We start from the raw sequence: 13,542 nt of genomic DNA on the forward strand, positions 1-13,542 counted from the left end.
AGGATAGTACTGCGGATAGTCGTAGTACTCACGATGACACGTTTGTGCATATTTTCATCACACCACAACATGATGATGATTAAATTAAAACTGGCTAGTATATAACTAATTTAAGGTTAGAAACCTTAAAAGTTAAAAGCTGTCACATTAGGTTATTTTTGGATACGCTCATAATAAAATATGGTTTAGGGAAGATAATGGCACGTGTGTCCAAAGTTATCAACATAATATAGGTAAGACCTGTTAATGTTTGTACAGTATTCAAAAATGTGGTTAGAAAAATTAGACTAGAGAAACAGTTATAATTTTTTTTTATTTAAACAATCTAAAATTTGTTACATCCTCTAGAGGAATTTGAAACGACTGCAACAGCTGCATATGTACTACAGTACAACTAATCTAACAGGCGGCGTCTTAGGATCTGCAGAGGCGAAAGTTCAAATTTTAAGTACATCGAACATCCGTGAAGGCATATGCAACATTGTATAGGTGTTTATCATAAGTGGCCGCAGTCCTATATACAACAAACCTTCTGCGGGTTAGCCGTCTGTAATTCCGATTGTAGTGAAATTAATTAGTCTTGATTTAAAACTTTATGGTAGTCGAGGAGGTTTTAATGGCCCCTCGAACCACAATGGGACTCTCTAACATCCAACGCCGCCATCTTAGCAACTGTCTTGGGGCTTCAAAACAATCGCATGCCGATTTTACTTTTGTTTTCTCATTGCGTTTTATGCATTATTGTCTGGTATGTGAGGAATTCACACGAGGTATATTCCCAGAGTTTAGTATTAAATTTTGAATGTACAGGGAAAAGTGTACTGGTAAAAAAGTTGGTTGATTGTTTTGAAATATCATTGCAATCTTTAGTTCGTCAGCCGTGGAAGGAAAAACTCAAGGATGTTCCAATAACTGTGTTATGAACTCGTTTGAAATTCTCATCTATTAATATTTATCACTCCAGCCTAATAATCTAAATCCAAGCTCAATAAAATCAACAGTTGCGTGCTTTGTTTCACAATAACTTATAATAAACCCCTTATTCTGCTTATTTACCACACTCCTACATTGATGATCGAAGTTTGGTACGAAAATGTCCTGTTCTTATGCAACCAACATAATCTGATGTACTTGGTTAAAAGGTAGCCCATCCATGTGCCCTCTACGTGGTATTTGTTCACGTTCGTTTTCACGGTGATAATTATTTTTTGTGATTTGCATAATGTTTATGGCGAAAAATGGTTAGTGCGATTTCCCAAAGTAGCTCAAGTTATCTTAGCATTCGAGAAATAATCCAATCATCAATAGAAGCAATATAATCATATTCTTATTAAGAATAGTTTGGATAAAAAAGCATTACAAAAATGTCCTTAAGTACCTCTGAGATCCTTGTCCTGAGAACGTACATTTTGTCCCTCTCTCTCTCTTGCTGTAGATCTTGCTCGCATCTTGCTCTATGCGATGGGATCGATCTAATCTGGTCGGCTACGAGGACGGGGACAAAAACTGGCAGAATGCAGGGAACTCGGCCGCCGCCGTAAGTCATAGTAAATATTAATTAACACGAGCGCAAATATGACATTTGAAGGAATGGCGGATGTAACAGTGTGCTTAATTGCGCTTATCTCGTCCATGTTGTAAGTCGAGGATCGGCCTTGTGTAGTTGGCTGTCTGGTGACCGGTGTTCATGCTTATGTATCGGTAACATTCCTTGGGGACGTTAGTGAATATGAAAAAACTGCAACTAGTTACAAGTCAGGGTTGAGTGTAAAAAATCTAAATTATCTACAGGGACTCTTTTTGGCCACTTTGAAAAACATCATACTAGATTGTTTATACTTGATCAACCATTTCAGAAATGTATGTACTGTAAAACTAAATATTTTCTGTTGAAGTGTTTATTAATCAAAAACGTTTAAGAAAACATCCTTTGATTATTTTGCATGAAATATTGTATTCTTGCATCAACTGCTTCCAGTATATTTAGGAATTTATGTGAAAAGTGCTCTTTTTCTTTTAAAGTGTTTAGGAGTAATCCAACACATCTCTTATAATACATTTTGACTGCATATTATATGTATATGCAAAAGTTGTGATCAGGTATGGATGTAAAAATGGCTCTTTTCCATTAGAAAGTTCACTGGTCGACCAAAAACTCTTTTTGACATATTAATGTGACATATTTAATGACGTTATAGAAAATCTATGTAGCTTATTCCAGGCTAGAAGTGAGAAAGGCTCAGAAGTTTTTAGGGGTTTCTGTTCATTCTGCATCTCAAAATGAACCCCAACATACCCCAAAATATCCAGTTTTAAATACACCAGAACACAGTTGAAAATTGCAGAACGGATACAAATAAAAGCTTGAACTAGCAAATATCCGAATATTTGTCGAGAAGAGGCCTATAGGCCTACTCTTCTTTCAAAATAAGTTTGAACTCAAAACTACTAATACTACTAATAATCGTGTTTTTATTGCCAAAATTGCCCATGCATTCATTAGGACTTCGATATATATCTTCCAGTAATTACTCTTAACTCGGTTGGGGGTCGTGGAAATAGTACTTGTCCTGAAAATGCGTTTGGAATTTGTCACGTATGAGATTTAAAATTATTATATAGCTAACTACCAGTAAAACAAAGTTCCGCAAAGTAGTAAATCCCAACGGTCTCTGCAACACATATAAGACATTAGTAAATAGCGTAAACACGTGCAGTGACGCGTCTGCGACTGCGTGAATGATGGCGCATGCGTCCATCCTCCGCAGACACGGCGAGTCTGTTACACGGTTTACACCTTACCGTTATCTTCCTGGTGAGAAATGTCCACTTTGTCGTCCTCTGCTTTCGTACGTGCCTAAGTATACGTTGTGGGTTTGTATTATTTATGCCCTTCAGTGCAAATTAGCTGCAAAGTGAATACTGTACTGCGAATCCACCCGGTTCGCTGAGAAATATGAGGCTTTTGGTATTTGTTGGAGATCACGGGTAAATTATAGGTGCACCTAATGAGAAGAGGTCTTAATGGGTTGGAAGATCTTGCATTGTAATAAGATTGTAATAATAAAATATTGATCCATGCGAGCGTTATTTATAAGTTGTTGCCTTTTTGAGGGCTAAGTGTCAGAAGTAGTTTCTATTGTTACATGACTGACTGTGTGTTTTGTTGCAGAGAGGTGGACGCTATGGTGTCGGTGTCTACGTGATGGCGGTCGCAGGAGGCAGGATGCGACCCAGGCGGTGGTGGAGGACCGAGTGGCCGCTGCTGGTGCTACTGGTCCTCGGGTGCGACGCCGAGCACGTCAGAGACCTGGAGGTGTCCGAGGGAGCGCCCGTGGGGACCAGGGTGGGCTTCATCGGGGACGGCTCCTCCAGTGACAGCGGACCGCCCTACCTGATAGTGCCGGTGCCCGGGAGTGCGGTAGACACGGAACTGAGTATAGAGCAGAACACGGGAGAGATCAGGACTAAGGTGCCGCTGGACAGAGAGACCCGTGCGTCCTACTCTTTGGTAGCGATCCCGCTCAGTGGTGAGAACGTGCGAGTGGTAGTGCGAGTGCTAGACGAGAACGACAACGCGCCGACGTTCCCGAGCCCCGTCATGAGTATAGAGTTCCCCGAGAATACGCCGCGAGACGTGAAAAGGACGTTAAACCCCGCGAGAGACCTGGACCTCGGTATATACAACACGCAAAGGTATAACATAGTGTCGGGTAACGTCAACAACGCGTTTCGTCTGTCGTCGCATCGGGAGCGCGACGGAGTGCTGTACCTGGACCTGCAGATCAATGGGTTCCTGGATAGAGAGACTACAGCGGGCTACAGTCTTGTGATAGAAGCGTTGGATGGAGGAAGTCCACCACTGAAAGGCCAAATGACTGTCAACATTACCATCCAGGACGTGAACGACAACCAGCCCATCTTCAACCAGAGCAGGTATTTCGCCACGGTCCCCGAGAACGCGACAGTCGGAACGTCGATCCTGCAAGTTCACGCTACAGACGCGGACGCCAGTGAGAACGGTGAAGTCGAGTATTCCATCAACAGGAGACAAAGTGATAGAGAAGGGATGTTCAAGATCGACTCCAAAACGGGAATGGTCACTGTAAACAAACCGTTGGATTTTGAAACGAAAGAAGTGCACGAGCTCGTCGTGGTAGCCAAAGACCACGGGGTACAACCATTAGAAACCACCGCTTTCGTATCGATCAGGGTGACCGACGTGAACGACAACCAACCCACGATAAACGTCATCTTCCTCAGTGACGACGCTACACCAAAGATTTCTGAAATGGCTCAACCGGGCGAGTTCGTGGCTAGGATATCGGTGAACGACCCGGACTCGAAGACGGAGTACTCCAACGTAAACGTGACCCTGGAGGGAGGGGAGGGGCACTTCGGGTTGGCGACACAGGACAACATCATCTACCTCGTGATAGTGTCTCTCCCCATAGACAGAGAACAGAGGCCCAACTACACACTCAGCGTCATAGCCACGGACACGGGAACACCGCCTCTACACGCGTCGCGAACATTCCACCTGCGGGTCACGGACATCAACGACAACGCCCCACAGTTTGAGGAGGCCGTGTACTACGCTAACGTGTTGGAAGTGGCGGACCCCGGTACCTCGGTGTTTCAGATCAAAGCTGTAGATATCGACGAAGGGGAAAACTCCGTTCTGACCTACTCTATTCAGGAGAACACAGAGGTCCATTCGTCGTGGTTCCAGATAGATCCGCGGTCTGGACTGATCACGACAAAGTCGCACATTGATTGTGAGACTGACCCGGTGCCTCAACTGACGGTGGTGGCGACGGACAGTGGGGATCCGCCCCTCTCGTCCTCCGCGACTGTGCTAGTGACCATCCACGATGTCAACGACAATGAGCCCATCTTCGACCAGACCTTCTACAACATCACCCTTCCGGAGAACGAGAGCAAAGGACACTGTGTGCTCAAGGTTAGTGTTGATATCGATTTCCTTGGATTTATTTTATTCTATTCATTTGTGATAACACCACATGTGCATTTTATCCTCAGAAATGCCTACTAAAGCTATGATGAAATTTCAAACACTACTGGCAAAGTGTTTACAAATCAAATTGTCAGCATACAAATTCCAAGTGTTCGCGAAACCCAAATTCAAATTAAACGCCATTCCATTTGTGCATGCATTTTGTCCCAACAATGTTCGTCTATTGAAGACGGATCTGAAGACACTAGATGTTCTATGACGACTAATTGTTTCGCTGCGGCGTCTGTCGCCGGTCCGGGTCGTTGGTGGGTGGCGCTATCTGGGTCGTCTTGTCCCCTGAACCCCCCGTCACATAAACCAGCAGTTTTATGTCCCTCCAGGGAAAGTGGGCCTTTAATGATCCCAACAGGTTTCGACTCTTCTTTCCGATATATTCGGTTTGGCTTTAAAAATCTTTCCCGTGTTCTGATATGTTCCTTTAACATAAATTTGGATCCCTTTTACTGTCATAGGTCTAACGAGGGCCTAATGTCTCTTATCGAATCTCGGCGTCTCACTGTGCGTCGCTTGTCTCTGGGGGTTTGATTATTTGGTGAATGTCACAGGCCCATTACAAGCGTACAGAGGCAAATATCTTTGGGACAGTGTTTCCCACGGTTTACAACCTATTCAGTTTATTCTTCAACGTGATCTGATCCTAGAAATATAAGGAGTTAGAAAACGTTTGTTTTGAAAACTTACTTCATTCATTTTGCTCCACTGATAAATTTTCGTTTTCTAGCCTGAGTCTGTGTTGTTGGTAGACAAAGGATAGTGATAGTACTAATTCTATCTAGACACAAATAAAGGTCAAAGCTTTTAAGAGCACCCGTGAATTTATGTTATAAACGATGACGTAATCCAATGTCTCATAAATATATCAGAATATAGTTCTATCGTGTAATAGCACCTTAGCTTACACCCGATTTATAACTAGTTGTTAATTAAGACGCTAATAACTTCGAGGTGTAATGCTATAAATTAGGTTGCAAGAGATTTGCCCGTTGCAAGTATAGATATATTAATCGTTAATTAGTTTGACATGTTAATGCCTTCTAGTTAATCAGCCTTTCTACTTTTATTTATAACTTATTAAGTAGATTAGATCGCTCCATAATGTTGTAAATTCACTTGGGTATTCAGATATTTTGGGCAAACGCTTGGCTGTTACATAAGTGTGTTCAGTTCTAGTAAATGTGTTGCGAAGTTACTAGTATTTAGTGAGTCGGTGGCTCAGTCGGTAGCGTCGCGGACTTCGGGCCCGAGGCAGCGATGTCGTGGGTTCGGATCCTGGTCACTGCCGATAACATTTTATCAGTACAGTTCACCTTTGTACTGTACCGGCTCACTCCTTGCTTTGCTGCAAACGATCCACGCACGGGCGCTTAGTCTATGTGGACGTGCAAATGCAAGGTTAAAAGAGGCCGCCAACCTCTTAAAAAAAAAAGTATTGAAATACTAATCAACATGTAAACTTTCTGAATTGTTAGTAAATCTATTGTTTTGTTTTCAACTGAGGTAATATCTAGTATTTAAAGCAAAAGAATTTTCAGTAGGATAATCAGTTACTAGGATAATCAGTAGGGAATTTAAACCCTTTATTGATCGGTAGACTTTTAGGGAAGGATTAATAAACTATTGTCAAATACTCAAACAAAACCAGAAGAAAGTCCACCGGCTTAGGCGTAAGCCTTAATCAGGGCCTTATCTGAGGAATATTTCTAAACCAGGGTTAAACTTCTTCCCTATCAAACTTTTAGCGGACTCGTGAATGAATAGGAACGTTTGGCTGGAACCGTTGAGGACCCATCTCATAAATGTACGCGAGATCTGGAAACGATCAACCGTGAATGTATCCTGATTTACGCATAGCAACTCCAAACCTATAAAATATTTTCAAATTTATAGAACCAAGATTTTTGAGACGCTTGCCAACTTCAGGCCGTTGTATAAATTTGCTCAAGTTCTAGAAATAGCTATGCTGCCGAGGACGTATTCTAATGCTAATATTGTTTAGTAGGGATTTCTCTATATTCAGACAACTGTGTTGCTGTACACACTTGAAATTTTCACATGATTCTCAAGGTCTACGTCACCGACTGCGTATGTGCTCTAATGATTCTTATAAATGCATAGATTTTCCCAGATTCAGATCAATCCAAAAGGAAATTATAGATAACCCAAAGCGAACGTGAATTCTGTTCCCTATTTTGAAATCGACGGTTCAATAAGACATTTCCCCAGATTCAGAAACACCTCGTGCTCCCGAGATGCTGCAAGTGGTTTGAGAGCGAGAGCGGCTGGTTGAGTGATTGGCGAAGGCCGCAGGGCTGTAACCGAACCGCCGCATTGTATTGTTCTACCAGCTAGGGTTACGTGTGAAAAGGTCCACTCGGGATTCGCACCTCCCGTTCTACATTCAACATCCAACATCGCTCCTGTTCAATGATGTTCTGAGGCCCGCAGGAAATGGTTTGTGACAGCGACCGAGAGCGAAGTGGCGGGGTTTGTTGAATTTTAGATTGTGATTTGGGAAAAATCTTTTCGTGTTGTCAATACTTGTGAATCCAAAGGTATTTTGTGTTTATCTGGTTAATATGTGTAGAAGAAGAAATGATCCATTACAGGATGTGGTGACACTTTTGCGACTAAAGTGCCTCTTCCAAACATGTTTTTCTACTACTAAAACGACTAACGGAACCCGTTGTCCAAAATTTCACGTAGATAGTCAACTCGGGTTTCTTCTTTACTACCCGTTTCCCCAAACAACGGCAATGTTTCCCCTGTGGTCAATTTCAGACCTAGTAAATCAATTTCTTACCCTGAGGAAAACTTTGCAACGTGTCCTCTTCATTGATTCGCTTCAATTTCCGCACACATGTCATGATCTCAAGATGGCGGCGGAGTTCCCGCGGTCCGTGGGTCAGTGCAGGTCAGTAGAGCCCATAAACTCTACCGGGTATGCGAGTCTTGATAAGGACCTGCAGTTAGTTATTACTGGGGGCCATGCACTCCTCGACACTCCGAGTACCACAAATACAAACCTCTACAAACCACAGGTACAATCCCGCACGTGAACCACGTACTGATCATCGATTCCGTGTGGCACAACAATAATAATTTAATTTTTATTCCCGTCTTGTAGCCAGTCTAGTCTTATGAATAGTCGATTCGTGCGGACGCCGCTCGGCCAGCGACGGCCATCTCGCCATCGTCACTTGGAGATTTATCGTCAAACGGTCCGGGAATGGTTAATTTAGATGGGCCAGTCGGTTGTGTGGAAAATGCAACAGTTGAAGATGGACATACTAGATGATCCTAGGAACTCCAAAAAATTGACTATCTGTTGTAAGTGGCATTAAAGAAAAGGTAGAACAAACGAGTTTAACGATAACAAACTGGCCGTTTTAGAACTCCTTATAAAAACCCAATAATAGTTAATTTTGTGTAAACTTTTGTTTCATTCTAAAAAGTAAAATTTTTAAGAAGATTAAAATGATACTCAGGAAAATTAAAATAGGATTGCGTCGCCTAAAATCATTTCTCTTATGCTATCCACCCTGAAATATTTTAAAAATCCACGCTGATAAGTAAATTATGTGTCATAATCCGCTTAAAACGAAAATGTGTGTTAATAATAAGTAAAGAATATTCCTTACAATCTTAATATAGTATGTATTAGGTATAGCAATGATCACATACTCTCTGTGTATACTTTAGAATAACCCGAAGTTTAAAAAATCCTAATAACTTAATCATTTGTTTAGAAAATCCTTCGTTTACCTAATTAGTACAGAACAGGTCATATTTCGTCCATAAAGTGCACACAGAGTTCAAAATCAAAATTTAAACCATAAAGAATCTCATGTTTGATAGAATAAATCAAACGTGGTGTCGTACAAATATTACCGTTACACGTATCTGGTTGCGCACGGCGTGTGCGCCGTTATCGGTTGCACTGCGCAAGCACGCCGCGCAGCCGAGCACCTGCGCATGCGTGCTTCGTTCGCTTTACAACCATTACCTCACCTACTTACTAAATTATTCGATACATAATTCAACGCATGTTGTCGCACCAGCTGATAAAATGCACATTTTCAAATCATTGCATTATATTTTACTTGAAATGAAATAGTATCTATATAGTGCAACTAGTTGCTCGACTTCTTTGTGCATCGCGTGAATTCAGCCCGATTCATGACTGTAATTAAAACGTACCATAAGTTTCCTTTCTGACAATATCTGAAAATAAACAAGTTTAACGTAATTTCACGATAGTTCATTGATATTGACATTTTTTGTAACTTAATTTGTATCGGCACGGTTTATTATTACATTTTCTTGTCCTCTTTACGTTTCCCAGAACGGATGATAAAACAGTTTCTACTACAAGTAAATGTTTGGCTTACTTAAATATTGCTTGATGGATCCACGAATACAAAATATTCAAACTTGCTTTTGTTCTATTACTCAGTTAAATCAAAATATTTCATTTGCTGTTTTTGAATCACATAAAAAGAATTGATTTTAAGCTCAAAACAGCAATGTGAGTAGTATTTGTAAAACAATTTATCCTTGTCTGTTCGCAAAAAGTATGAAATACGTCCAAAGCAAACAAGTTCCAAAAGATAACTAAAACAAAAACCAATTGCAATCCCAATTTCAAGCATATTACACACATAATGTTTAAAACGGGTCTCCGCCCTTGAATACAAAAAAGAATAATTTCCCGGAGATGCCTGGAACCAGTTTAAGTGGTCTAGCCGTGGTTATTGAGAAATACCTTCAAGTCCTGGTCAGGTTAAAACTCTAAAACCAAAATTATTTAATCATATACGACGCGATGATTCGGTGGGACGCCTAACAGCAGCGCCAAATTGGCGCTCATTTCACCTCAGCTAGAATCGTTTTACTTTATAAAATTACCGGCCTTAATGGGTTTGATTTAGTCCTGGACGCGGTGTCTCTTCTGTTCTAGTAATATTGGTTCTACATTAAAGCTTTGGTGAGATCGAATGGACTTGACTTGAACACTCTTGAACACTAAATGCGACCAGACAAGGTGTTTCCGGAAGATACAATGCTGTGCTCGTGTTGGTATAGTTGGTTTCTTAAGGAAATAGAGTCGTTTACTAAATTATGATGCAGATGCAGTAATCTCAAAGGCCCAAGAATCAAACACTTAAGTCGCTATTCATACAATTCTAAATTGATATTAATCCTACTATAATATTATAAATGAGAATGTTTGGATGTATGGATGTATGTATGTTTGTGACAAGTAAACGCGAAAAATACTGGTCGGATTGGGCTGAAATTTGGTGTGATGATAGCTCACATTCCCGATTAACATATAGACGCATTCTTATCTCAAAAATCCTTTCGGGCTCCGCCCCAATGGCTCTGGAGTTTTCCTTGTTAACATTATGAGTAATCATATTTAAAAGGAATAAAATTAATTTTGTCAGCTGTTTCAACTATCCAAGTTGGTTCTATGATATTGAATAGCATTAAAAAGGTACAAGGTTTACCAACAGGGTGCAGTACTATTATTTGTTTACATTTATGACAACATCTATTATATCCTATAAAGGCCATAAAGGTTAAATTTTGTTTTTAAAAGGCTTATGTGTAACTATTTTATCAACAGATGTAAAGATCAAAATGTTTCTATTTCGTGTTCTCTTCCCGTTGCAAAGCACGGGTACAACAGCTAGTATTTTATATTTTTGTATCGTTATTTCTTTTTTTACATAAACCCATGTTGGCTAACAAATAATTTAAATGCAACTTAGCTTCACAGCTGTTCACTGATCCAAAGCTTAAATCACGAAACCAGTGTATCCAGGCGTTAAAGTCTCTCGGCAAAATGAAAGTTGCCTTCGACAACATTTAACACAAATTGGAAATGTGATATGAGTGAATGTAGCACGTCCGTCAAGAGTTTCGCCATAGTATCAGTGTTCTTCGGGTGTGTAGGGTGATGAAATGCAGATCTAGGTCTGGGGATTACGATAGACTCAAGTTCAGCTCGGCCTGTGTTGTAGTAGGACACAGAGTCCTAGCACAAGGATCGTAAAGTATTGTTACGAGTGAGGACGTAGAATATCACCAATTATCCTCATTATCCTTGGGACTCATTGACTAACACTTGGAAAGTTGGTCGACATGGTCACATGGTGTATGTTGGTCACTAACGCACCTAACCTAGTCAGCCTAGACAAATTGAGCCTTGCCTTACCTAGAGAGCTGCTTGATTGCAACAACCCAGTAAAATTATGCTCAATAAGTTAGCCAGTAGTTACAAATATTAAGCTTTGAGAAGTTTTCATGGCTAAACTCACTTCTAGTCTACCCTCGATAATGAACTACAGAAAACCTGATAAAGTTAACTCTCTCGCAGAAAGTGCATTTGTCAACAAACTACAAACCTGCAGATAAGGCTTGAGGATTTAAAGCAGTATTTCTTCCCGATTTGAGGTTTTACAGGTAAACGATATGTCCCGAGATATGGGCCATTCCGTAAGCCACTCAAGTAATTAATTGTAGTTCGGAAGTTCTACTGTTACGCTGTTAACGGTTCAATTTCAACATTATAAATCAAAAACGTCGTCTCAGACCATACAAAACAGCACTGTTACTTTCGAATAGTTAATTTGTGACAAGAAACTTTTCATCTGGGGACGTCCACATTAAATCAGCAGCAAGCACCCCCAAAACCACATTCTTCCCCACAAACGTCTTATCAACCGGGCCAGAGGTGTCGCGGCAGGTTAAACAGCGACACCCGCAAAATAAAACACATAACTTATCTCCCATTGGAAAGGCGCTTGTATTCGCGGAATCCGGAGGACAAAAACCAGATATCTAAATCCAGTTCTGGTACGAAACGTAATTGAGCGGCTCACAATTATCGCTTTAGGTGAGCAAAAACAAACAAACAAACAAAGAACAAAGGGAGCTAATGCAGGAAGAGCGTTGGATCGGGCGAGTTTTTGCCATTCATATCTGCCGTGGTTGCGTGCATTACCACGCATGCGCTGTCTGGCAGCTGATTTGATCGCGCATGCGCATGATCGATTCTTTTATCGCTTCCTTTACGCCGACGCTATACGGTTCTCGCTATTGGCACAGATTCCAACTCCTAAAGGCTATGTTCGACCTTTATGTCATGTTCATATTCTTAGTGAACACAATCATGTCAAGTAATTGTAATTTAAATATCTCGTGGCAATAGAGCGGGCATATATTAATTCAAAAAAAGTATCTAGTGTAGTAATTACCAACATTGTTAGTACTATAAAATACTATTCTGCACCCGAAACCGTTTTTTACCTTGCATTCATCGTATGCAAAAGAAAAAAAAACTATGGAAACTTTAATTGGTTATAAATTTTCACCCCCACTTTCTCCTAATTCTTCACCCCATACTATAGACCCAACTTTTAAACGCGATTCTACGAATTGACCAAACCGATTATATCCAAGCAAACAAGACTCACTCTCATTCATCATAAAGCGAGAAATGTTCCACTACATAAACTATTTCCCACACAACCCATATTTCTTGCACATGCAACTCTAGTTTGCGCAATTTATGCACGGGAACACAGTGTAAAAACGGAATCTGTTGCAGCGGGTCGCAAGGGAGCAGCTTCGGCGCTGCAGTGTTTACGATGCTGCATGCCACGGTCTCGGCAACTTTCACCCGCTCGTGTTAAGAAACTCTTTCCTTCCTTCATTAACCTGTTTCGAATCTCTCTCGTATATTCTGTTTATGGCATTGTCTTACAGACACTTCTTTCTCAATGAACGCCGATCGGTTTCTACCAGACCATCTGTTCTCGGCGATCTTCTTGGAACAATGTTATTGTAAGAATTGCGTCTAGACACGTAACTCTTGTGTTATTAGTAGAGAACGATAATGGTTGGCGAAGAAATGTCTCGGGGAACGTTAATATTTATACTTAAGTTTGTGCCATGTGATAATCCCACCTTTCGTGAGGGATTAGAAATTAATGTTCTTCTGTTAAAATAAAATCCACAACATTGCTTTAATTTAAGAGTTCTATAATGCATATAGAACTGCTTAAACGTATCTAACAATGTAAACAACAATTTTTTTTATATTGACTCCACTTTGAGAAGAAAACTCATTTTGTTACGAAAATATGTATTAATTGAAGAATAAAAAATAATCGCATTCCAAAAAGTATCTTTGGAGATATTTGTTACCCAAGGTACACTAGAACATTATCAAAATTCCGTTTCGATCCAATCATGTATGTCATCGTTGTTTTGAACGTTAACAAGACTTACGTAGCTTAAAATCTAATTGACCCCTTCAAACAAAACCTTAAAACTATCCTTTACGTCCTCCTTGTTCTCTTGCAGTCTTACACTTCTCATTGCTTTACTTATAAAACAATCTATAATCACACTTTCGCTTCTCAAATACACCTTCATATCATACTTTTCTCAGTTCAGGACCATCGCACACCAGACACCCTCCACTCCAGCCCTAC

The 13,542-nt window shown here is 40.5% G+C and overlaps 1 protein-coding gene across 1 annotated transcript in view; it reads left to right on the forward strand.

Annotated features, from left to right (window-relative positions):
* LOC128985584 (protein dachsous-like) overlaps positions 1-13,542 on the forward strand; it is a 218,633-nt gene that overhangs the window by 28,863 nt on the left and 176,228 nt on the right. The window contains exon 2 of the mRNA XM_054405201.1: positions 3,173-4,963. Within this exon, the coding sequence (XP_054261176.1) occupies positions 3,206-4,963 (1,758 nt within the window). The 5' untranslated portion in view covers positions 3,173-3,205. The remainder of the gene's footprint in view (positions 1-3,172; positions 4,964-13,542) is intronic.

Source organism: Macrosteles quadrilineatus, unplaced genomic scaffold (genome assembly GCF_028750875.1).
Source record: "Macrosteles quadrilineatus isolate MER2022 unplaced genomic scaffold, UCM_ALF_1.0 Scaffold_2__2_contigs__length_208266976, whole genome shotgun sequence".
In the NCBI taxonomy this organism is placed as follows: Eukaryota; Metazoa; Arthropoda; class Insecta; order Hemiptera; family Cicadellidae; genus Macrosteles; species Macrosteles quadrilineatus.